Raw genomic sequence first — 25,830 nt, forward strand, 5'->3', positions numbered from 1 at the left:
GTCCTATATCGATGTAACCTGAAAGGCCGCTGAGCAAGGAAGAAGCCACTGCTCTAAACCGCCATAAAAAAGCTAGACTATGGTTTGCAACTGCACATGGGGACAAAGACTTTTTGGAGAAATGTCCTCTGGTCTAATGAAATAATAGAACTGTTTGGCCATAATGACCATCGTTACGTTTGGAGGACAAAGGGGGAGGCTTGCAAGCCGAAGAACACCATCCCAAACGTGAAGCACGGGGGTGGCAGCATCATGTTGTGGGGGTGCTTTGCTGCAGGAGGGACTGGTGCACTTCACAAAATAGATGGCATCATGAGGCAGGAAAATTATGTGGATCTATTGAAGCAACATCTCAAGACATCAGTCAGGAAGTTAAAGCTTGGTCACAAATGGGTCTTCCAAATGGACAATGACCCCAAGCATACTTCCAAAGTTGTGGCAAAATGGCTTAAGGACAACAAAGTCACGGTATTGGAGTGGCCATCACAAAGCCCTGACCTCAATCCTATAGAAAAATTGTGGGCAGAACTGAAAACGCGTGTGCGAGCAAGGAGGCCTACAAACCTGACTCAGTGACACCAGCTCTGTCAGGAGAAATGGGCCAAAATTGACCCAACTTATTGTGGGAAGCTTGTGGAAGGCTACCCGAAACGTTTGACCCAAGTTAAACAATTTAAAGGCAATGCTACCAAATACTAATTGAGTGTATGTAAACTTCTGAGCCACTGGGAATGTGATGAAAGAAATAAAAGCTGAAGTAAATAATTCTCTCTCCTATTATTCTGACATTTCACATTATTAAAATAAAGTGGTGATCCTAACTGACCTAAGACAGGGAATTTTTACTAGGATTAAATGTCAGGAATTGTGGAAAAACGGAGTTTAAATGTATTTGGCTAAGGTGTATGTAAACTTCTGACTTCAACTGTATATTTCTCATCAATCTACACACAATACCGCATTATGACAAAGTGAAAACAGGGTTTTAGAAATGTTTGCCATGAGACTTGAAATTTAGCTCAGTTGTATCCTAGTTCCTAGTATCATTGATCCTCCTTGATGTTTCTATGACTTTGTTGGTGTCCACCTGTGGTAAATTCAAAAGTTTGGTCATGATTTGGAAAGGCACATACCTGTGTGTGTGTATATATACAGTGGGGCAAAAAAGTATTTAGTCAGCCACCAATTGTGCAAGTTCTCCCACTTAAAAAGATGAGAGAGGCCTGTAATTTTCATCATAGGTACACTTCAACTATGACAGACAAAATGAGATTTGTAGGATTTTTTATGAATTTATTTGCAAATTATGGTGGAAAATAAGTATTTGGTCAATAACAAAAGTTTATCTCAATACTTTGTTATATACCCTTTGTTGGCAATGACAGAGGTCAAACGTTTTCTGTAAGTCTTCACAAGGTTTTCACACACTGTTGCTGGAATTTTGGCCCATTCCTCCATGCAGATCCCCTCTAGAGCAGTGATGTTTTGGGGCTGTTGCTGGGCAACACGGACTTTCAACTCCCTCCAAAGATTTTCTATGGGGTTGAGATCTGGAGACTGGCTAGGCCACTCCAGGACCTTGAAATGCTTCTTACGAAGCCACTCCTTCGTTGCCCGGGCGGTGTGTTTGGGATCATTGTCATGCTGAAAGACCCAGCCACGTTTCATCTTCAATGCCCTTGCTGATGGAAGGAGGTTTTCACTCAAACTCTCACGATACATGGCCCCATTCATTCTTTCATTTACACAGATCAGTCGTCCTGGTCCCTTTGCAGAAAAACTGCCCCAAAGCATGATGTTTCCACCCCCATGCTTCACAGTAGGTATGGTGTTCTTTGGATGCAACTCAGCATTCTTTGTCCTCCAAACACGACGAGTTGAGTTTTTACCAAAAAGTTATATTTTGGTGTCATATGATCAGATGAAATTCTCCCAATCTTCTTCTGGATCATCCAAATGCTCTCTAGCAAACTTCAGACGGGCCTGGACATGTACTGGCTTAAGCAGGGGGACACGTCTGTCACTGCAGGATTTGAGTCCCTGGCGGCGTAGTGTGTTACTGATGGTAGGCTTTGTTACTTTGGTCCCAGCTCTCTGCAGGTCATTCACTAGGTCCCCCCGTGTGGTTCTGGGATTTTTGCTCACCGTTCTTGTGATCATTTTGACCCCACGGGGTGAGATCTTGCGTGGAGCCGAGACAGGATTGTGTCGAGGCACAGATCTGGGGAAGGGTACCAAACAATTCCTGCGTCATTGAAGGTCCCCAAGAACACACGTTTGGAACCACCAAGACTCTTCCTAGAGCTTGCCGCCCGGCCAAACTGAGCACTCGGAGGAGGGAGCTGGTCAGAGAGCTGACCAAGAACCTGATGGTCACTCTGACAGAGCTCCAGAGTTCCTCTGTGGAGATGGGAGAACCTTCCAGAAGGACAACCATCTCTGCAGCACTCCACCGATCAGGCCTTTATGGTAGAGTGGCCAGACAGAAGCCACTCCTCAGTAAAAGGCATATGACAGCCCGCTTGGAGTTTGCCAAAGGCACCTAAAATACTCTCAGACCATGAGAAACAAGATTCTCTGGTCTGATGAAATCAAGATTGAGCTCTTTGGCCTGAATGCCAAGTGTCTCGTCTGGAGGAAACCTGTGCACCATTCCTATGGTGGTGACAACATGCTGCGGGGATGTTTTTAGCGCCAGGGAAAGATGAACGTAGCAAAAAGAGATCCTTGATGGAAACCTGCTCAGGATCTCAGACTGGGGCAAAGGTTCACCTTCCTTACAGGACAACAACCAGAAGCACACAGACAAGACAACGCAGAAGTGGCTTCGGGACAAGTCTCAATGTCCTTGAGTGGCCCAGCCAGAGCCCGGACTTGAACCCGATCGAACATCTCTGGAGAGACCTGAAAATAGCTGTGCAGTGACTCTCTCCATCCAACCTGACAGGGCTTGAGAGGATCTGCAGAGAAGAATGGGAGAAACTCCCCAAATACAGGTGTACCAAGCTTGTAGTGTCATACCCAAGACAACTCAAGGCTGTAATCGAAGCACCTTTGGCACAACTTAGAACTGAGTAAAGGGTCTGAATACATATGAAAATGTTATTTTAAGTTTTTCAAAATGTTCTAAAAAGCTGTTTTTGCTTTGTCATGAGTGATTGGGAGTAGATTTAATGAGAGGGGGGGAAATATTTAATTCATTTTAGAATAAGGCTGTAACGTAACAATGTGGAAAAGGTCAAGGGGTCTGAATACTTTCCGAATGCACTCTACATACACACACACACACACACACACACAGGTAGCCTGGGGGCCGGCAGATAGCCTGGCGGGTAGGAGCGTTGACCCAGTAACCAAAAGATTGCTGGATCGAATCCCTGAGCTGACAAGTTAAAAACATGATCTGCCCCTGATCGAGGCAGTTAACACTGTTCCCCGGGCGCCAAAGACGTGGATGTCGATTTAAGGCAGCCCTCCGCACCTCTCTGATTCAGAGGGGTTGAGTTAAATGTGCAAGACACATTTCAGTTGAATGAATTAAATTGTACAACTGACTAGGTATCGCTTTCCCATGCTTAACTGTTTTCTTCAAGGCCCAGTGCGGTCAAAAGTGCGTAATTATTTTCTTCAGTGTTTTTTAAATATATTTCCACATTCTGAGGTTGGAATAATACTGTAAAACTGTAAACAATTATTATTCCCTTTTAGTGTAAGAGCTGTTTGAAAAGACTGCCTGAAATATTTGCCTGTTTTGGTGGGGCTCACCATGCGGTAAATGAGTTAATAGACCAATAAGAAAGTTACAAACCTCTGCCAATAACAGCTAGTTTTCAGTTTCCCCCTCCCCACTCAGACCACTCCGACAGTCCTAGCAAAATTCTTGCTTGAGAAATTGCTCTTTGCAAAGAAGTTATTTTTGCTACTTTTGATTATTTTAAATAAGTAACGTTACTGATTGTTTTTATCTGTTTTGTAGTCGAGTCATTAAACCTCTTGTCTCAGTCGAGTCACCAGTCCCCCGAGGTTGAGTCACGAGACCTTATGGCTAAGTCCGAGTCGAGTCCGAATCACCAATGGTAAAGTCACCAGTCTATGAGTAGTCCTAGTGGGTGAGTCCTGGTCCACGTGCTCAAGACCGAGTCAATGGGTCTGAGTTGAACAAAAAATACAACATTTTGTAATATTGGTTCATGTGCACATAAACAAAACTTTTGAAAGCAAAAAATAATTATTCAGCGTTCTTTAACAAATTTGATATTTTGGTTGCTGCTGTTTTTATTTATTTTTTATTGCTGGCTTAATGCTCGTTTGTTGCTAGATTCGTGGCTGTATTGATTTGGCTCGGATTTAGTTGAAGATATCTGCCCAACAGCAACTAGTGGCAGGCTGGCGGGAAGATTTTAATGTGAGCATTGAAGTAACGCAAATATTTTCCTCCTGTTGCACAATGGTCATAATTGCCTGCAATATAAACTCAGAGATAATTCGTAAATTCGTTCCCATGCTTGTTCAATGAATCATAAACAATTAATGAGCATGCACCTGTGGAACTGTCGTTAAGACACTAACTGCTTACAGACGGTAGGTAATTAAGGTCATAGTTATGAAAACTTAGGACACTAAAGAGGCCTTTCTACTGACTCTGAAAAACACCAAAAGAAAGATGCCCAGGGTCTCTGCTCATCTGCGTGAATGTGCCTTATGCATGCTGCAAGGAGGCATTACATTTACATTTAAGTCATTTAGCAGACGCTCTTATCCAGAGCGACTTACAAATTGGTGCATTCACCTTATGACATCCAGTGGAACAGCCACTTTACAATAGTGCATCTAAATCTTTTAAGGGGGGGGTCAGAAGGATTACTTTATCCTATCCTAGGTATTCCTTAAAGAGGTGGGGTTTCAGGTGTCTCCGGAAGGTGGTGATTGACTCCGCTGTCCTGGCGTCGTGAGGGAGTTTGTTCCACCATTGGGGGGCCAGAGCAGCGAACAGTTTTGACTGGGCTGAGCGGGAACTGTACTTCCTCAGTGGTAGGGAGGCGAGCAGGCCAGAGGTGGATGAACGCAGTGCCCTTGTTTGGGTGTAGGGCCTGATCAGAGCCTGAAGGTACTGAGGTGCCGTTCCCCTCACAGCTCCGTAGGCAAGCACCATGGTCTTGTAGCGGATGCGAGCTTCAACTGGAAGCCAGTGGAGAGAGCGGAGGAGCGGGGTGACGTGAGAGAACTTGGGAAGGTTGAACACCAGACGGGCTGCGGCGTTCTGGATGAGTTGTAGGGGTTTAATGGCACAGGCAGGGAGCCCAGCCAACAGCGAGTTGCAGTAATCCAGACGGGAGATGACAAGTGCCTGGATTAGGACCTGCGCCGCTTCCTGTGTGAGGCAGGGTCGTACTCTGCGGATGTTGTAGAGCATGAACCTACAGGAACGGGTCACCGCCTTGATGTGAGTTGAGAACGACAGGGTGTTGTCCAGGATCACGCCAAGGTTCTTAGCGCTCTGGGAGGAGGACACAATGGAGTTGTCAACCGTGATGGCGAGATCATGGAACGGGCAGTCCTTCCCCGGGAGGAAGAGCAGCTCCGTCTTGCCGAGGTTCAGCTTGAGGTGGTGATCCGTCATCCACACTGATATGTCTGCCAGACATGCAGAGATGCGATTCGCCACCTGGTCATCAGAAGGGGGAAAGGAGAAGATTAATTGTGTGTCGTCTGCATAGCAATGATAGGAGAGACCATGTGAGGTTATGACAGAGCCAAGTGACTTGGTGTATAGCGAGAATAGGAGAGGGCCTAGAACAGAGCCCTGGGGGACACCAGTGGTGAGAGCACGTGGTGAGGAGACAGATTCTCGCCACGCCACCTGGTAGGAGCGACCTGTCAGGTAGGACGCAATCCAAGCGTGGGCCGCGCCGGAGATGCCCAACTCGGAGAGGGTGGAGAGGAGGATCTGATGGTTCACAGTATCGAAGGCAGCCGATAGGTCTAGAAGGATGAGAGCAGAGGAGAGAGAGTTAGCTTTAGCAGTGCGGAGCGCCTCCGTGACACAGAGAAGAGCAGTCTCAGTTGAATGACTAGTCTTGAAACCTGACTGATTTGGATCAAGAAGGTCATTCTGAGAGAGATAGCAGGAGAGCTGGCCAAGGACGGCACGTTCAAGAGTTTTGGAGAGAAAAGAAAGAAGGGATACTGGTCTGTAGTTGTTGACATCGGAGGGATCGAGTGTAGGTTTTTTCAGAAGGGGTGCAACTCTCGCTCTCTTGAAGACGGAAGGGACGTAGCCAGCGGTCAGGGATGAGTTGATGAGCGAGGTGAGGTAAGGGAGAAGGTCTCCGGAAATGGTCTGGAGAAGAGAGGAGGGGATAAGGTCAAGCGGGCAGGTTGTTGGGCGGCCGGCCGTCACAAGACGCGAGATTTCATCTGGAGAGAGAGGGGAGAAAGAGGTCAGAGCACAGGGTAGGGCAGTGTGAGCAGAACCAGCGGTGTCGTTTGACTTAGCAAACGAGGATCGGATGTCGTCGACCTTCTTTTCAAAATGGTTGACGAAGTCATCTGCAGAGAGGGAGGAGGGGGGGGGAGGAGGATTCAGGAGGGAGGAGAAGGTGGCAAAGAGCTTCCTAGGGTTAGAGGCAGATGCTTGGAATTTAGAGTGGTAGAAAGTGGCTTTAGCAGCAGAGACAGAAGAGGAAAATGTAGAGAGGAGGGAGTGAAAGGATGCCAGGTCCGCAGGGAGGCGAGTTTTCCTCCATTTCCGCTCGGCTGCCCGGAGCCCTGTTCTGTGAGCTCGCAATGAGTCGTCGAGCCACGGAGCGGGAGGGGAGGACCGAGCCGGCCTGGAGGATAGGGGACATAGAGAGTCAAAGGATGCAGAAAGGGAGGAGAGGAGGGTTGAGGAGGCAGAATCAGGAGATAGGTTGGAGAAGGTTTGAGCAGAGGGAAGAGATGATAGGATGGAAGAGGAGAGAGTAGCGGGGGAGAGAGAGCGAAGGTTGGGACGGCGCGATACCATCCGAGTAGGGGCAGTGTGGGAAGTGTTGGATGAGAGCGAGAGGGAAAAGGATACAAGGTAGTGGTCGGAGACTTGGAGGGGAGTTGCAATGAGGTTAGTGGAAGAACAGCATCTAGTAAAGATGAGGTCAAGCGTATTGCCTGCCTTGTGAGTAGGGGGGGAAGGTGAGAGGGTGAGGTCAAAAGAGGAGAGGAGTGGAAAGAAGGAGGCAGAGAGGAATGAGTCAAAGGTAGACGTGGGGAGGTTAAAGTCGCCCAGAACTGTGAGAGGTGAGCCGTCCTCAGGAAAGGAGCTTATCAAGGCATCAAGCTCATTGATGAACTCTCCGAGGGAACCTGGAGGGCGATAAATGATAAGGATGTTAAGCTTGAAAGGGCTGGTAACTGTGACAGCATGGAATTCAAAGGAGGCGATAGACAGATGGGTAAGGGGAGAAAGAGAGAATGACCACTTGGGAGAGATGAGGATCCCGGTGCCACCACCCCGCTGACCAGAAGCTCTCGGGGTGTGCGAGAACACGTGGGCGGACGAAGAGAGAGCAGTAGGAGTGGCAGTGTTATCTGTGGTGATCCATGTTTCCGTCAGTGCCAAGAAGTCGAGGGACTGGAGGGAAGCATAGGCTGAGATGAACTCTGCCTTGTTGGCCGCAGATCGGCAGTTCCAGAGGCTACCGGAGACCTGGAACTCCACGTGGGTCGTGCGCGCTGGGACCACCAGGTTAGGGTGGCCGCGACCACGCGGTGTGAAGCGTTTGTATGGTCTGTGCAGAGAGGAGAGAACAGGGATAGACAGACACATAGTTGACAGGCTACAGAAGAGGCTACGCAGAAGAGGCTACATCTGCAGGCATGAGGCCTGCAGATGTGGCCAGGGCAATAAATTGCAATGTCCGTACTGTGAGATGCCTAAGACGGCTCTACAGGGAGACAGGATGGACAGCTGATGGTCCTCGCAGTGGCAGACCACGTGTAACAACACCTGCACGGGATCGGTACATCCGAACATCACACATGCGGGACAGGTACAGGATGGCAACAACAACTGCCCGAGTTACACCAGGAACGCACAATCCCTCAGTCAGTGCTCAGACTGTCCGCAATAGGCTGAGAGAGGCTGGACTGGGGGTTTGTACCCATAGGCAACGTTGTTGCCGGTGATGTCTGGTGAGGATCTGCCTTACAACAGGCCTACAAACCCCCAGTCCAGCCTAAGGCAGATCCTCACCAGACATCACCGGCAACAACGTTGCCTATGGGTACAAACCCACCGTCGCTGGACCAGACAGGACTGGCAAAAAGTGCTCTTCACTGACGAGTCGCGGTTTTGTCTCACCAGGGGTGATGGTTGGATTCGCGTTTATCGTCGAAGGAATGAGCGTTTCACCGAGGCCTGTACTCTGGAGCGGGATCGATTTGGAGGTGGAGCGGTCCGTCATGGTCTGGGGCGGAGTGTCACAGCATCATCAGACTGCCTGCAATGACAACAAGCTCAGTCTCAACGCTGTGCGTTACAGGGAAGACATCCTCCTCCCTCATGTGGTACCCTTCCTGCAGGCTCATCCTGACATGACCCTCCAGCAGGTCAATGCCACCACGCACAGAACGAGCAGTATGGCTGATTTCCTGCAAGACAGGAATGTCAGTGTTGGCCAGCAAAGAGCCTGGATCTCAATCCCATTGAGCACTTCTGGGACATGTTGAATCGGAGGGTGAGGGCTAGGGCCATTCCCCCCAGAAATGTGCGGGAACTTGCAGGTGCCTTGGTGGTAAGAGTGGGGTAACATCTCACAGCAAGAACTGGCAAATCTGGTGCAGTCCATGAGGAGGAGATGCACTGCAGTAATTAAGTATCTGGTGTGGCCACCAGCTGCATGACTGTTACTTTTGATTTTGACCCCCCCTTTGTTCAGGGATACATTATTCAATTTCTGTTAGTCACATCTCTGTGGAACTTGTTTCGTTTGTCTCAGTTGTTGAATCTTATGTTCAATCAAATATTTATTTATTTTATGTTAAGTTTGCGGAAAATAAACGCAGTTGACAGTGAGAGGATGTTTCGTTTTTTGCTGAGTTTAAAATAGCCTATGAAACAAATAAGTCCTTCATACAGTCTCTCACATTTTGTTTTTAATATAATGTTCAATAGTAAAGTCAAATCAGTAGTCACGTGGAACGGATGAATGGTCTCTAACGGAATTGGCTATTGTCTCCTGTCAGATTGACTGGATTATTATTTGCTACTTTTTTGTAATCACCCACTGATATTTATTTTTTAATTATAATAATTTTTTACCCCAATTGGTAGTTAGTCTTGTCCTATCGCTGCAACTCCCATACGGACTCCAGTGTCAGCGTGCGTTGCGCCCTGCCCACAACTGGAGTTGCTAGAGCGCGATGGGACAAGGACAACCTGGCCGGCCAAACCTTCCCCTAACCTGGACGATGCTGGACCAATTGTGTGCCGCTTCATGGGTCTCCTGGTCGCACATGGTTGCGACTTAGCCTGGGATCGAACCAGGATCTGTAGTGGCGCAGCTAGCACTACAATGCAGTGATTTAGACCGCTGTGCCACTCGGGATGCCCACCCACTGATATTTGTGTAGGTGGTTTTATTCCGGAGTGAAAACTAAAGGGAGACTGGAGAAAGTGTAACTTTTTAAACTTTTCAATACTGAAGGGGAGAGTGAGGGAGACAATAGCTTTACTGTTTTGCTATTAAACTCAATACCATTGTTTTCAATATCGTAAAGCAGTTTGTTTCTTAACCATGCAAAGCTAAACAGTAGGCTGGTGACTGGTGGTTACGGGGAAGCAAGAGTCGCTTGCGTGATGTGTATGATCGGAGCCAGAGCGGAGCCTGCCTGCCTGTCCACACTCACCGCTTGCTGGTGTAGCGTGTCCTTCCATTGCTAGAGAACAGAACCCTCGCTGCTCTGGCACCCATTGTTGCTTATCATAGTATCCTATCCAGTCAAAGTGCAAATACAAGTCACGGGAAGGCGAGTTAGAGCCACCAATGGTCGAGTCACAAGTCCTGGACTCGAGTACTACAACACTGCTTAATTGTTACCCAGAAATTATTTGACATTGAGATAAAAACAGCTGCATTGGACCTACAACAGCTGTCATGATATAATTTATGTGCTGACTTCACCCTGAGAGGAAGTGGGCTGACAGATTAGAGGGAGTGTCATAACATTATCCCTATGGTGGGTCTCATGACTCATATGCTTGTTCTAGAACTCACACACAGGACCATCAGGAATATGACAGATCAGGTCTCAGACAGAATGGCAACATTAGGACAGCAGCCTCTGAAACACATACAGCGTACTCGGCTGATTCTGCCCAAGATTACTTCCATTCTCTACAGAAGCACAATTTTGAAATGGAGATGCCTTGGTGGTCTGTGTCCTCCTGCACCTCTGTCTCTGTGTGTCAGGGTTACATATGGGCGTGTGCTAACTACTCTGGTTTAGCCTATATACTGTAGAGCTCCTTTGTCACGAGAGGATGACGAAAGGTAGAGGGAGAGTGGGAGGGAGATTGAGAGGAAGGGATGGGAGGGAGAGAGAAACAGCGGGATGCTTCCCCTATTTCTATTCTCTGCTCTTGTGGTCTAATTGAACAGTGAAAACATGTTGTGGTTCCACCTTGCGGCGAAGGACAGGCTGAAGGGGATTTAACCTCTGGGACAGATGAAAGCAACCAGCATCTGTGGTAGGCAGCTATGGGTTCAGCTCAGTGACTTCTATCTGGAGACACAGAACTGCAGTTGAACACTGTCCTAAAGACATCCAGTTGTGTTATAAACTGACTTAATAGCTGAGGACCAGTAAAGAGTCTGCGTTGGCAGGTACCAGTATGCGGTTGTCTTAATTTCTGTCTCTGGGTCCAGATGTGTGTGTATTAATAGTAAATGACTGAAGGCATGTTTCTATTTAGGGATTTGTGCTGCGCCGTGTGAGGTTGTCAGTATTAGTTGCTTGGCTAAAATGCGTTGGTAAAAAGAGTTAGGGGATGGAAAGAGCTTAAACAAAACATAAGACATGCACTACATTTACTCAGATTAGTTTTCAGTGTTAAATGACTCCGCTCCATGTGACTGTTTTTCTATCCAGACATCCTCTTGACATATTGTTAGTAATCATTGATTCATGTTTGTTGTCTTATCATGCTTACAGTCCATCTTTCCATCCACATGACCATAGTTAATGTTATTGTTTAATTCACTCATTGACTCATGCTTATATTTTAAATCCTCTCTGTATGTGTATGAAGGAGCTGTGGTTTACCATGTTATTGAGCAGTGATGGGTAACTAGGTCATATTGTGTTGGGTATCTAGATTAGTTATAAATAACCAAAACCTCCCCTGCCTCGCAGCACTTTGAAGTTTTGCCTGTATTTGATATCAATTTATTCCCCTAACTATTCCTGAGGCTTTGATCTCCTCTTGGTGTAGGATGTTATGGAGTTCTATGGGAGGGATGGAGGGAATTTGACAAGGATTTTTGGTACTTTTCCATAGCCTCAAACGCTGAAGGGGTTTTCAATTGCTTATGTATTATTCATATACTGCTTATATTTTGGGTTGAAAAACATATGTCAAGGGGTCAATGTTGAAAATGCACATTCACACTTTCTTAACCTCCCAAGAGTTCTTTCCTTATTGTGTGTGAAGTCAGCAACTCTCAAGAGCAAAGGACCTCCAACAACCCATTTATTAAAGGGGCCTCTGTTCTTTTTTTTTTTTTAAGACCATGATTGTTTTTATTATATATTATCTAGATGTTTCCCTTCATGAAAAACCATACCCATTTCTTACCATGGTAGTATTACCCAGTTTGGTTTACTGTTCATTATTGATAGAGTTTGGAGAGTTGGCTAAGTGACCGAACATGAATTTGGTGTATGTTCTACTTTCACAGTAGTTCAGTTACAGAAAGAGGTTGCCGTATTAAACTCCTACATTATTTAGAGTGTGGTGTCCCTCACTATTTTAATCTCTCTGTACCCATTCCCCTGCAGCTGTCCTTTGCAGAGGAGCAAACTGAGGGGCAGAAGGCTGGTCTGGACTCCAAGGAGCCACTCTTCCTGGTTCAGATCTGCTGCCAGGTATAATGGAGCTTGAGGGCTAGGCCCTAGTTTCTGACCCATAGAAAAATCTGGAACATTTAACCGAAGCATGATATTCATATCTAAGGGGGTAGGATAATCCAGTGCTTCTCACCCTTTCCTCAGGGACTCCCAGACATTTAACAAATGTTGTTGTAGCCCTGAACTAGCACAACTGATTCAAGTAGTCAAGGGCTTGACGATTAGTTAACAAGTGGAATCAGGTGTGCTAGCTCTGGACTAGATCAAATACATGGAATGTCTGGGGTTCCAGGAGGAGAGGTTTGAGACAGTCTGATGCCTTTGTGTACAGTATCTTTATCCTAGATTCCTTCAATGTTTTTCTCAGTCTGGTCTCATTTCAGGCTCACTCTTGTCTCTGTGTCTCAGAGTCGGAGCTGGTTGGTGAAGCGCTCCTATGAAGACTTCCGTGTGCTAGACAAACACCTCCACCTTTGTATCTATGACCGACGCTTCTCCAAACTCAATGAGCTGCCTCGCTTTGACTCTCTGAAGGACACAGTAGAGGTAGGAGTCAGTCAACAGGACTAACTGGGAATATTTTACTATCTGCTATGATTGAGACCATATGTATCCCAAATGACACCCCATTCCCTAAGTAGTGCACTACTTTTGACCTGTGCAAAGGAAACTGGTCTAAACTAGTGGACTACTTAGGGAATAGGGTGCCATTAGGGACACTTACACAGCAATAGTTACATTACATTATCTACCCTGGCTTTGCATTCAACCTAACTCATTGCTGCTGATTCTATTCTCCGTAGGAAATAACCAAGATGTTGGCAGCCTACCTGTCCCATCTCTCAGCCATCGCTGACAACAAGATCAACTGTGGTCCAGTGCTGACATGGATGGAGGTCAGCTACTCATGTTTATCTTACTCACTCCTCAGATCAACAGGATAACTTGTTTATTCAATTAGACTTCATGCACAATTAAATGTTTCATTCTAGTAATTGATCTGATATCTATGCTGAACTCCATAATGTTGAGTATTTTGTAGACTTCGTCAACCTGTGTTTTGTCTCTCAGATTGATAACAAGGGCAACCGCATGCTGGTAGCTGAGGAGTCCTCCATCAATGTTCCTGCCATCGCCGCGGCCCACGTTATCAAACGCTACATTGCCCAGGCCACAGACGAGCTGACCTTTGAGGTGACACCTCTGTGCATCTTGTCATTGGACAGGAAAGGGGAGGGGTTTAGGGAACAGTGGGGAGATATGGGGATACATTCTGCCGTGGTTGTTGATTTTAAACCCACTCAAACTGCTATACTCTCATTTGTCTTTTCTGTGTCGTCCCTGTTCTAGGTAGGGGACATTGTGTCAGTCATTGACATGCCTCCTAAAGAGGACACTGGCTGGTGGAGAGGGAAACATGGTTTTCAGGTAAAACACCTCAAATAAGTCTGTGACTCAAACAGCTCTGTCTGTCCCTTCATACTAGTGACTCATTTTCTGCATCCCACACCCTACTGTACATGTAGGTTACTATCACTTACTCTTCCTTAGATCATATCTGGTGCATTATAGAGCGCAGGTTTCTCTCTGTGCAGGTTGGCTTCTTCCCCTGTGACTGTGTGGAGCTGATCAGTGACAGGATTCCCACCTGTGTGTCCAGCTCTGTGCCAAAACCAGGTATTGTGACCTGTTTTACAGCAACAATACTCTGTCCTCCCTCTTCCCTATGATTCATGTATAGCTGACTGGAGTTGACTCTTAAAGTATGTACTGAAAACATTAGGTGAGTCTGGCGTGTGTGTGTGTGTAACAGCGTTGTATTGGTTGCCTCTTTGGGAATAAGTGTTTTTATTCTTACTTTCATGTGTTATCCACTGGGATTCAAATGCACATCTATTGTATGTTTTATTTACAACCCAAAAACAAAATGTATATTCATTCAGTGTGTCCGTCAGTGTGTAAGAAGCATGGGAAGCTGGTGACATTCCTGAGGAGCTTCATGAAGTCCCGTCCACCCCCCCAGAAGCTGAGGCAGCGTGGGATCCTCAGGGAGAGGGTGTTTGGCTGTGACCTGGGGGAACACCTCCTCAACTCAGAACATGATGGTCAGTCTCCCAGCAGCCTTTTCTCTCTATAGTTAGCACTGTATAGAGAAAGGTAGTCTTCTCGGTCTTTGTTGTTAAAATCTCTTGGATGTTACTTTGTTGACGGCCCTTTCTCCTCTCCTTTCTCCAGTCCCCCAGGTGATCAAATGCTGTACTGAGTTCATTGAGAGACATGGTGTCGTGGACGGGATGTACAGACTCTCTGGGATCTCCTCCAACATCCAGAAACTGAGGTAAGTCCCTGCTTCACTTCTTAACATCAAATAATGTATATCATCCTGGAAAACAATGAAGAAATTCAATCACCATGTCAGTACTGCTTATGGACTTATACAGTGTTGATTGTATGTGATGGTCTGATGTTGAGTGTTAACCAGTGTCTTCTCTCATCTGTTTCCCCAGACATGAGTTTGACTCGGAGGAGATCCCAGACCTCAGTAGAGATGTTTTCAAACAGGATATCCACTCCGTAGGGTCCCTCTGTAAACTGTACTTTAGAGAGCTGCCCAACCCTCTGCTCACCTACCAGCTCTATGAGAGATTCTCAGTAAGGAGCAGAACACTGAACTGACACTGAGGGGAAAGGTGGACGCTGATTGGGGAATAGATTAATAATATAGTCATCTTGGAATAAACCAAGGGAGATACTGTACTAACAAATAAGCTTGTCTTTCCCATTTCAAAATATGTGAAATAGAAAGGTCTTATCACTGAAATGAACTTAGAATTTTTAATCAGAAATCTCCTCGTAGCACGGTGGGGTGTATTGAAAATACACGTAAAGGGGGGAACGACAGTAAAGGACAGAAAGCTCCTGCTGGCCTAGTTATCAGGCTCTCTCTCAGTGTGGACCTCTGGTGTTCCCTCCCTCCACAGGAGGCTGTGTCTGCAGCTACTGATGAGGAGAGGCTGGTGAAGATCCACAACGTCATCCAGCAGCTTCCTCCTCCTCACTACAGGTCAGTGGGAGATGAGTTCACAGCACACCCTAGTGGCTCCTGCAATGCGGCATCTTCTATATCCACTACAGTAGTGTATAAAGTCACCACTGAACTGTAGGTGCTAAGGCTCCATCTGTTGGCTAAAAGAGAGCATTGAAGTCACAGTCTTGGCTTTGTAGGCTGACAGTAAAGAAGGGTGGATTCCACATGTCTGTGTTCTACCTGATCTGTAATACTCCTTGGTCTGCGCTGCAGGACTCTGGAATTCCTCATGAGACATTTGTCCCAACTAGCCACCTTCAGCCCTATTACCAACATGCACACCAAGAACCTGGCCATCGTCTGGGCTCCAAACTTGCTCAGGTATATTGTAACATTCCAACCACCAACACTGTCATTAGTATTAACTGCGATTTATAAACTGGGTGGTTGGAGCCCTGAATGCTGATTGTCTGAAAGCCGTGGTATATATCAGACCATATACCACGGGTATGACAAATCATTTATTTTTACTGCTCTAATCACGTTGGTAACCAGTTTATTATAGCAATAAGACACCTCGGGGTTTGTGGTCTATGACCAATATACCACTGCTAAGAACAGCCCTTAGCCGTGCCATATTGCTTAAATGTACACTGTTTTGTAACTGGCTATGACTGGCAATGCTGTTGATTAGGACATAACTGTGTTTCAGGTCCAAGCAGATTGAGTCGGCCTGTTTTAGTGGAACCGCAGCCTTTATGGAGGTGCGTATCCAGTCAGTGGTGGTGGAGTTCATACTGAACAACACAGAGGCACTCTTCCGCCGCAAGGTCAACGCCCTCATCCGGGAGAGTACAGGTACAGCATTACCCTGGCTTAGGCAGTCATTATGGGGACATTATGGGAACTTCAAAAACATTTCTCTCTCTGCCCTCAGGTACCCTATCCAGGCCCAAGTCTCTGCTGGTGTGCTCTCCCTCCACTAAGCTCCTTTCTCTGGAGGAGGCCCAGGCCCGTACCCAGGCCCAGTTGGGCTCCCCTGTTACTACCCCCGTTCTGTCCCACAGCGAGTACATCGAGGTGGGGGAGGGACCCGGGGCACTGATGGGCAAGTTCCACACAGTCATCGCGTTCCCCACTGAGAGGTAGGTTGTTGGTGCTTCTAGAAACTAGTAGCTTACAGTACATTGTAGTTTTATAAACCATATAAACTCAGCAAAAAATAATAATCTGGTCAATCTGACAGGAGACAATAGCCAATTCCGTTTAGAGACCATTCATCCGTTCCAAACATCACTACTGATTTGACATAACTATTGAACATTATATTAAAAGAAAATGTGTGAGACTGTATGAAGGACGTATTTGTTTCATAGGCTATTGTAAACTCAGTAAATAATGAAACGTCCTCTCACTGTCAACTGCGTTTATTTTCAGCAAATTTAACATGTGTAAATATTTGTATGAACATAGCAAGATTCAACAACTGAGACATAAACTGAACAAATTCCACAGACATGTGACTAACAGAAATGGAATAATGTGTCCCTGAACAAAGGGGGTGGGGTCAAAATCAAAAGTAACAGTCAGTATCTGGTGTGGCCACCAGCTGCATTAAATACTGCAGTGCATCGCCTCCTCATGGACTGCACCAGATTTGCCAGTTCTTGCTGTGAGATATTTACCCCACTCTTCCACCAAGGCACCTGCAAGTTCCCAGACATTTTCGGGGGAATGGCCCTAGCCCCCGCCCTCCGATCCAACAGGTCCCAGACGTGCTCAATGGAATCGAGATCCGGGCTCTTCACTGGCCATGGCAGAACACTGTCATTCTTGTCTTGCAGGAAATCACGCACCGAACGAGCAGTATGGCTGGTGGCATTGTCATGCTGGAGGGCCATGTCAGGATGAGCCTGCAGGAAGGGTACCACATGAGGGAGGAGGATGTCTTCCCTGTAATGCATAGCGCTGAGATTGCCTGCAATGACAAGAAGCTCAGTCCGATGATGTTGTAACACACCGCCCCAGACCATGACGGACCCTCCACCTCCAAATTGATCCCGCTCCAGAGTACAGGCCTCGGTGTAACGCTCATTCCTTCGATAAATGTGAATCCGACCATCACCCCTGGTGAGACAAAACCGCGACTCGTCAGTGAAGAGCATTTTTTGCCAGTCCTGTCTGGTCCAGCGACGGTGGGTTTGTACCCATAGGCGACGTTGTTGCCGGTGATGTCTGGTGAGGACCTGCCTTACAGCAGGCCTACCAGCCCTCAGTCTAGCCTCTCTCAGCCTATTGCGGACAGTCTGAGCACTGATGGAGGGATTGTGCGTTCCTGGTGTAACTTGAGCAGTTGTTGCCATCCTGTTCCTGTCCCGCAGGTGTGATGTTCGGATGTACCGATCAGGTGTTGTTACACGTGGTCTGCCACTGCGAGACGATCAGCTCCCCGTCCTGTCTCCGTGTAGCGCCGTCTTAGGCATCTCACAGTACGGACATTGCAATTTATTGCCCTGGCCACATCTGCAGTCCTCATGCTTCCTTGCAGCATGCCTAAGGCACGTTCACGCAGATGAGCAGGGACCCTGGGCATCTTTCTTTTGGTGTTTTTCAGAGTCAGTAGAAAGGCCTCTTTAGTGTCCTAAGTTTTCATAACTGTGACCTTAATTGCCTACCGTCTGTAAGCTGGTAGTGTCTTAACGACGGTTCCACAGGTGCATGCTCATTTAATTGTTTTTGATTCATTGAACAAGCATGGGAAACAGTGTGTAAACCCTTTACAATGAAGATCTGTGAAGTTATTTGGATTTTTACGAATTATCTTTGAAAGACAGGGTCCTGAAAAAGGGATGTTTCTTTTTTTTGCTGAGTTTGTCTTTGACACCCTGTACGGTCCACTGTTTTCACTGGGGATGTTGTGTTGTGTTATAGTAAGAGGGCTCCTGGGAAGGTGAAAAAGTCCCCAGTGGGAAGCTGGCGTTCATTCTTCAACCTGGGCAAGTCGTCCTCCATGACCTCCAAACGCAAGTTGAAGCGTCACCCCAGCGAACCCAATGAGATCAAGAGCATCGCGCTGCCAGGTCAGGCCTTAACCAGCACTACACTGTCACCATCCAGGACTGTACACAACCACAAGGACCGTCTTCACAGCCATGTTATAAAATACCTCCAGTCATGTCTCTGTGGTTAAATGTATGGCTGTTTATTCCACTTGGGTGACGTGATGAAGTCATGTTTTTTCAAAAAGAAGTCTATTTCAACTTGAGTTTGTACATCCATATTATTCAGGTGGTAGAGGTGATAGTGGGACACTGCGCTCCACCAAAAGTGAAGAATCTCTCACCTCTTTGCACAATTTGGAAAGTAAATATGCTCTGTCATACTTTCAATCCTGTCAGTACCTGTGTTTCATAGTACAGTGGCACTAATTTAGATGGATCATTTGTTACCTTTTTATTTTTATGTCTAATGTTGAAGTCTGTCGCTGAATGGTAATGCATACTGTGTCTGCCATAGGGGAGCCCCAGATGTACCGCCTCCCTAGACCACACTCCACCAGCGATGCCCTCTCCACCGCATTCAGGGATGAACTGTGTGATGCTAGGGTCAAAGTTGACCACTACAATAACCAGGTCAAGGAGGTCCATAGTGGTGCTGATGGTCCAGTCTATGACCCAGCTGGCGTGTCCCCTCCACATCAGGAGGACGACCTTGACCTCTGTCTTCCAGCCCCTGGCATGGCCTTTCTGGACTTTGACCCCATGTCCTTCCAGTGCAGCCCAGTGAGCCCACCAACAGCTAAATCCGCTCCTCAATGCAAAGCAAGCGTCAACTGTAGGAAGCATGTCAGGGGTTTCAGTGAATCAAAGCCCATCTCCTCATCCCTCAATAAAGTCCTCAGTAACTCCCAGTCCCCTGACATCAGCCCAGTCCATAGGAAAAGAGGGGAGAAAAAGAAAGTGGCTCGGGTCGTCTCCCCCAAACTCCGACGGAAGTCCTCTTTGTCTCCCCCTGTGGTCGAAACAGATGTGCACACTGTGTGTGTGTCTGCCCCACGCTGTCTCTCAGATACCCAGGGGGGTGAATCCTCCTCCCCTCCACCTCTGGATCTGTGTGAGTCCCAACTAGTGAGTGAGGAGGGGATTGAGGCAAGGGCACCCTGCCGGCTCCCCAGCCCACCAAGCTTCACTTCAACGGTCACAGACAGCCTGGCTTCACAAAACCCTCCAGATGCAGGTCAGTGGCACATTTAACTTCTCTGGGATATGTGGGATGCTAACGTCCACTTGGCCAAAAGCCAGTAAAAATGCAGAGCGCCAAATTCAAATAAATTACTATAAAAATCAAACTTTCATGAAATCACACATGAAAGACACCAAATTAAAGCTACACTTGTTGTGAATCCAGCCAACATGTCTGATTTCAAAAAGGATTTACGGCGAAAGCACACCTTGCGATTATGTTAGGTCAGTACATAGCCACAGAAACACAGCCATTTTTCCAGCCAAAGAGATGGGTAACAAAAGCAGAAATAGAGATAAAAATAATCACTAACCTTTGATGATCTTCATCAGATGACACTCATAGGACTTCATGTTACACAATACATGTATGTTTTGTTCGGTTAAGTTCATATTTATATCCAAAAATCTGAGTTTAGGCGGGACGCTACTGTCTCACTTGGCCAAAAGCCAGAGAAAATGCAGAGCGCCAAATTCAAATAAATTACTATAAAAATCTAACTTTCATTAAATCACACATGAAAGATACCAAATTAAAGCTACACTGGTTGTGAATCCAGCCAACATGTCAGAATTCAAATAGGCTTTTCGGCGAAAGCAAACGATGCTATTATCTGAGGAAAGCACCATAGTAAACAAAGAGAGAGAAGCATCTTTCAACCCTGCAGGCGCGACACAAAACGCAGAAATAAAAATATAATTCATGCCTTACCTTTGACGAGCTTCTGTTGTTGGCACTCCAATATGTCCCATAAACATCACAAATGGTCCTTTTGTTCGATTAATTCCGTCGATATATATCCAAAATGTCGATTTATTTGGCGCGTTTGATCCAGAAAAACACCGGTTCCAACTTGTGAAATGTGACTACAAAATATCTCAAAAGTTACCTGTAAACTTTGCCAAAACATTTCAAACTACTTTTGTAATACAACTTTAGGTATTTTTTAACGTAAATAATCGATACAATTGAAGACGGGATGATCTGTGTTCAATACAGGATTAAAACAAACTGTAGCTAGCTTTCTGGCCACGCGCCTCTAACAAACAGTACACAACAAGTGACCCTCGTTGAAGATGGCCGTACTTCTTCATTACACAAAGGAAAAACCCTCAACCAATTTCTAAAGACTGTTGACATCCAGTGGAAGCGGTAGGAACTGCAAGAAGGTCAATTAGAAATCTGTATTCCCAATGAAAACCCATTGAAAAGAGTGACCTCAAAAAAAAAAAAAAAATCTGAATGGTTTGTCCTCGGGGTTTCGCCTGCTAAATAAGTTCTGTTATAGTCACAGACATGATTCAAACAGTTTTAGAAACTTCAGAGTAAATCTACTAATAATATGCATATCTTATCTTCTGGGGATGAGTAGCTGGCAGTTGAATTTGGGTATGCTTTTCATCCAAACGTGAAAATGCTGCCCCCTATCCTAGAGAAGTTAAAAATAAATTCAATTTTAGTTCATTTTTTTATTTTATTTATTTAACTAGGCAAGTCGTTTAAGAACAAATTCTTATTTACAATGACTGCCTACCAAAAGGAGGCCTGCGGGACGGGGGCTGGGATATAAAAAAAGACAATTCATCATGACAAGAGACAACACTACATAAAGAGACCGAAGACGACAACATAGCAAGGCACCAACATATGACAGCACAACATGGTAGCAGCACAAAACATGTTACAAACATTATTGGGCACAGACAACCGCACAAAGGGTAAGAAGGTAGAGACAACCATACAAAGCAGCCACAACTGTCAGTAAGAGTGTCCATGATTGAGTCTTTGTAAAGCCTTTTTCAATCGACAGTATCATTAATGTGCAACAATGTTTAACATGCATATGTACAGTTATTAATGCGTTTCCTTATTCACTTAAGTTCTTATGGTATTATTCTATGTGTTGTCCCCTCATGTCTGATCACAGCGTTGTTTGTCCTGTCATACTGTAGCAGCATTGTTTGTCTTATGCCTCCCCAGGAACAGATGGGCTTGTGAATTCAGTGTCTGTCCTCCCTCCTCACCCTCCGTTGACGAGTGCTGCCCGCAGGCTGGCCCTGGCCCTGGCTGAGTCTGCCCAGAAGGCCACACTGACCTCCCAGAGGAGGAGCACCCAGCCCCCCTACCCTCTCCAGAGACAGGACACCCCCCACCCCCTGGACAGACCCCCACCACCCTCTGTTCTCCACCTCCAACCCTCCCCTCAGGATTACGGTGACCTCAAGGTCTCTTCCCCAGCCACCCTCTTACCCATGGCTGGCACACCAGTTGAGAGTCCTTGTGACCGTTTCCCTGGCCATGAGAGAAAACAGGCCCCTGAAGGACAAGTGGCCATGAGTAACTTCCCTCCCTCTGTCAGTCCCTTAGAGGCTGGAGCTCTACTGCAGGGCAGCACAGAGGTGAGGGACCAGAGGGAAGGGAAAGACCGGCCCCTGGGAGCTGTAAGGACTGTACATCTTCAGACTGTGTCCTCCTCGTATCTCAGTGGTGGGGCCTCCCCTCCCATTCAATCAGTCTGCTCCGTTCAGAGCCAGTTAGCTGCTGCCGTCCTTGCTAACACTGACTCAGTCAATGCCTATAACTATCAGACTGTTCTTGCTGAGGCGTCCATGCCAGGGTCTGTGGAGGAGATCCCTCCACGTCGTCTTCTGCCGTCCTTAGTCAATCAGTACAGCTCTGATGGAGAGAGAGCTATGAGGGAGGCTGAAGACGTGTACAGACATCATCGGGTCAATCCAGCAGGACAGGTATCTGGACCTCGTCGGCCTGACTATTTCCCTCCCCACCAGGCAGGGCCCAAGAGCATGTACAAACCCACGTCTGACAGCTGCTACAGTACTTTAGGCCTCCGGAACTACCCCTCTTTCTCCCCCCAGTACAGTGGTCAACCCCAACCCAGGGAGGAGCACAGCTCCAGTGGCCACCACAGATCCAGGGGACAATGGCAGAGGACTGAGGATAGAGCCATGGGCTACCCTGGCATCCGCAGGGCACGCTCCTTCCATGCCCAGCAACCTATTCGTATTCAACTGGCAGACACCCTGTTCTATGTCCAACGTCCAGCTGTCCAGGAAAAGGAGTACAAAAGGCTACTCCAGTCAGATGTCCAACCTCTGCAGCCGTACTTTGAGAATGGCTGTGTTCAATACCGCTACAGCCCCTATTCAGACGCAGCACCTCTAGAGGAGTCTTACTACTATGTGGACCCTTACAGGACGAGTCACATCCGACACAGTCAGTCATACACCATGCGCTCTACAAAGGATTGTGGACATCCTGGTTACCACTATCATCCCTCACACAACATCCCACCTGCAAAAAGAGAACTCTTCTTACAGAGCAGGGATCCAGAGCGAGTCATTTACAAGTCCTGGGACCACCCAGACGGTTGTGACAGACCCGTCTATCAGCCAATCAGGCAAGAGAATAGAGCCAGGCAGAGGCCCCAGGGCCCTATCATGTCTCCTTATGAGAACCTGAATCCTCCCCTCCCACAGAGTGACATCAGGGGCAGAGATATCAGTCACACCAGAAGCAGGTCAGACCCAGGTAATGCCTGGCTGCTGGCCATCGACAGAGTGGACAGCCAACGTGAAGTACCTGCCATGTCTCCAATCTCCCATGGTCAGCAGCTTTCAGACCCTAGTGATTGCATCAGGCACCAGAGGGTTCATTGGCCAGGCGAGGAGCCAGTCCCTCCCAGGAGAGAGAGCGTCTCCAGGAGAACCCAGCCCAAGCAGGGCACCCCCCAACGATATCAGCCACAGCATTGCAACGTCCCCATGCTCCTAGATGTTAAGAACGTGGAGCAGGGTAAGTGTGGTCATAGTAGAGGCTGTGACCAGGACAAGGTAATTATGGGCAACGCTGCTAACAGCTACTCTGCCCGATTAAAACCAACCATCCCCAGGAGACCACGATCACAGAGCATCAAAGAGCCTCGTTACTACCACCATGTCAAATCACCTGTGGAACCAAATCACCCTGGGTCCTTCTCCACTCAGCCCCACAGGAGAACTCAGAGCACCAAGGCCATGCCCTCTCACTATGATAACCTGGAGGGGTACTACCCAGCTCCCAAGCCCAAACCCTCAGGATCTGGTAAGGCCATGCCAGGTCCGTTCCCTGGCCATGGCTGCATGCCCCCACACAGCCACAGACTGCTGTCACATGGCCTAGGGGTCCACGGGGCCTTCCTGCAGACAGGCCTCAGGCCGGAAGCTGGAGTCTATGCTGAGTGATTCAGTCCTCTAATCACACCAGCAGCTAAAAAAGGCCAGCTTGGCATACATCTCCAACTCAACAGATGAATGTTGATGTTTATAAAAATGTTACAAATTCATAGACATATCCCTTCAAACTGTTTTTAAGAAAATGTTGAATTGACACGAATGGGTGGGTCATACTGTTGGTAACATGTAGATAGCAAAGAAAGAGGGAAATTATTTTCTCATAAACTAAGAGGTGAGATTTTGAAAGCTTGTTTTAGGAAATTGTTTATGAAGGTGTTGTATAATTTTCATTTAATGTCCGTTAGATAATATTGTCCAACAAACAGAAAATGCCATTTGAAATGTCTGCCAAATATTGTTAATCTTATGAGCAATACTATTCTAAGATATATGTCTTACTGGGCCTACTGCCAGCGTGATATTGTTTGCCTAGATCATTTATGCCCTAACTGAAGAAACATGCACTTTTTAAGAATTATAGCATCTGAGAACCATGCATAGGTCCTTGACTTTTCATGTTTCGCAATTCCACTGATTCTTCACTGAAGGTGTTTGGTAACATTGGCACTTGTGGTGTTATTTAGTTCATACAATAATAGAAGACACTGAGGACATTTCTTCACCTGCACGTCTCCCACCTTCACATAACAAGACACTCAGACATGGAAAGATGAGAAGGAGAATGGAGGATTGTGACCACAGTTGGGGTCCAGCTAATGTCATGTTATCAGGATAAATAACTTCCAAACATGTACGTGTGCTGCAAATGTGAAAGAAGTGTACAGAATGTCAATGCACTCCTCACCATAACAGGAAGCTATGATGTATTATGAGGACATTCCTTTCTCTCTTTGTAGGCATATTTTAATGGTATGTCATGTTTTAACTGTTGCTTTACTCTATTATAGTTTTTTTATTCATTAAAGATGTTATTTAAAACCAACCCTCTGTAAATGAGATATTGCTAAGACATTTTAATGTTCTTTCTTTCATGAGATAATCTAAATTAAAAAATAAATAAAATTGTAAAACATACTATGACATTGTGGATGGGTTTATTTGATATTTTGTCCCATTTTGTTAATGGGAATGCACATCGGATTATGTAATTGGTTGGAGCAACAATGCATACTTACTGGGCCTTGCATTTGCTACCATGCATATTCAGAAGTTTAAGCGCTAGACTGCAGAGGGCACTGCAGTATTGCAGAAAAAGTGGTTCCCTAATAATGTCTCTGAATCTTTAGTGAAGATGGAACTCAATTTTTCTTTATGAATCAATTTTTGTCCTAAAGTCTGTCTCAATCCTTAGATGTGCAGTGTATTACTACACACACAACAGTGACTGTAGTTGTTTCCCAATAGTGTCTCATTAGCATAGACAAATCTGACAACCCCGAAAATCTAGTATTTTTGTTAATGCATCCTCTCCCCTTGATCTGTCACCCATATCCAAGGAAACTGCCAGTGCAAATTTAGGAACAAATCATCCAGGATAATTTATCTGTAGTCTGCCGAGCAAATCGGGAATATTCCCAGAACATTAGCAAACATTCCAATTAAGTTCTAGTTAGGGTTTGAACCAGTATCTTGGCAGAGGAGACGATGACTGACGAGATCTCTGCCCAGAAAGCTACCATTTCAAGCTACCATTCACCAGCTCTGCAAGAGTTATGTCAAAATAAGTTTGGTACTCACCAAATATGCCTGGCCTGCCCATCAACTATCATCATTTACTGCCGTTACGCCCGGTTTGTACTTAAAAAAAAGGTAGAAATAAAAATTCACAGGATGATAACGTCCCACAAACATTCAAAGAATGTTTTTGACCATCAAATCATTTTTTACAAGAATTTCTAACATTCAAATGTTGTTCACAACATCTGTAAAATCTACCACAGAACATTCCCCCAAGGTTCTCATTTGGTTGCCAGGGAATGTAATAAAACAATGTTCTGGTAATGTTCTTATAACATAATGCCTCAGCAAAATGTGGGAGCAATAGAAGTGGTTCTGAGGAAACATTACAGGAATGTTCATGTACATGTTATTCAAAACACCCATAACAATAATATTCCTACAATGGTCTCATAAAAAGAGTGTGACATTGACTTGATGGTTCTAATAATGTTGCCTGAACATACTTCAATAAAATGTTGGAGCAATAGAAGTTGTTAAAAAAAAAAATCCTGGAAAATTGTGGTTGATCGAACTATTACTATT

At 46.2% G+C, this 25,830-nt stretch overlaps 1 protein-coding gene across 8 annotated transcripts in view; it reads left to right on the forward strand.

Annotated features, from left to right (window-relative positions):
• Window positions 1-24,642, forward strand: part of LOC139548759 (rho GTPase-activating protein 32-like) — a 55,438-nt gene extending 30,796 nt beyond the window's left edge. For 5 of the 8 annotated variants that reach the window (XM_071358566.1, XM_071358565.1, XM_071358563.1 and 2 more), the window contains 17 exons: window positions 12,037-12,123; window positions 12,514-12,651; window positions 12,909-13,001; window positions 13,177-13,299; window positions 13,456-13,533; window positions 13,701-13,782; window positions 14,049-14,210; window positions 14,341-14,443; window positions 14,613-14,757; window positions 15,087-15,169; window positions 15,407-15,514; window positions 15,846-15,991; window positions 16,071-16,278; window positions 18,065-18,213; window positions 18,422-18,496; window positions 18,650-19,369; window positions 21,356-24,642. In XM_071358566.1, the coding sequence (XP_071214667.1) occupies window positions 12,037-12,123; window positions 12,514-12,651; window positions 12,909-13,001; window positions 13,177-13,299; window positions 13,456-13,533; window positions 13,701-13,782; window positions 14,049-14,210; window positions 14,341-14,443; window positions 14,613-14,757; window positions 15,087-15,169; window positions 15,407-15,514; window positions 15,846-15,991; window positions 16,071-16,278; window positions 18,065-18,213; window positions 18,422-18,496; window positions 18,650-19,369; window positions 21,356-23,616 (4,761 nt within the window). In that variant the 3' untranslated portion in view covers window positions 23,617-24,642. Of the gene's footprint in view, window positions 1-12,036; window positions 12,124-12,513; window positions 12,652-12,908; window positions 13,002-13,176; window positions 13,300-13,455; window positions 13,534-13,684; window positions 13,783-14,048; window positions 14,211-14,340; window positions 14,444-14,612; window positions 14,758-15,086; window positions 15,170-15,406; window positions 15,515-15,845; window positions 15,992-16,070; window positions 16,279-18,064; window positions 18,214-18,421; window positions 18,497-18,649; window positions 19,370-21,355 lie in introns of those variants that run through there. The other 3 variants (XM_071358564.1, XM_071358569.1, XM_071358571.1) reach the window with 3 other exon arrangements.
• The last annotated feature ends 1,188 nt before the right edge of the window (window positions 24,643-25,830 follow it).

The sequence above is a fragment of the Salvelinus alpinus genome, chromosome 22 (assembly GCF_045679555.1).
Source record: "Salvelinus alpinus chromosome 22, SLU_Salpinus.1, whole genome shotgun sequence".
Classification (NCBI taxonomy): domain Eukaryota; kingdom Metazoa; phylum Chordata; class Actinopteri; order Salmoniformes; family Salmonidae; genus Salvelinus; species Salvelinus alpinus.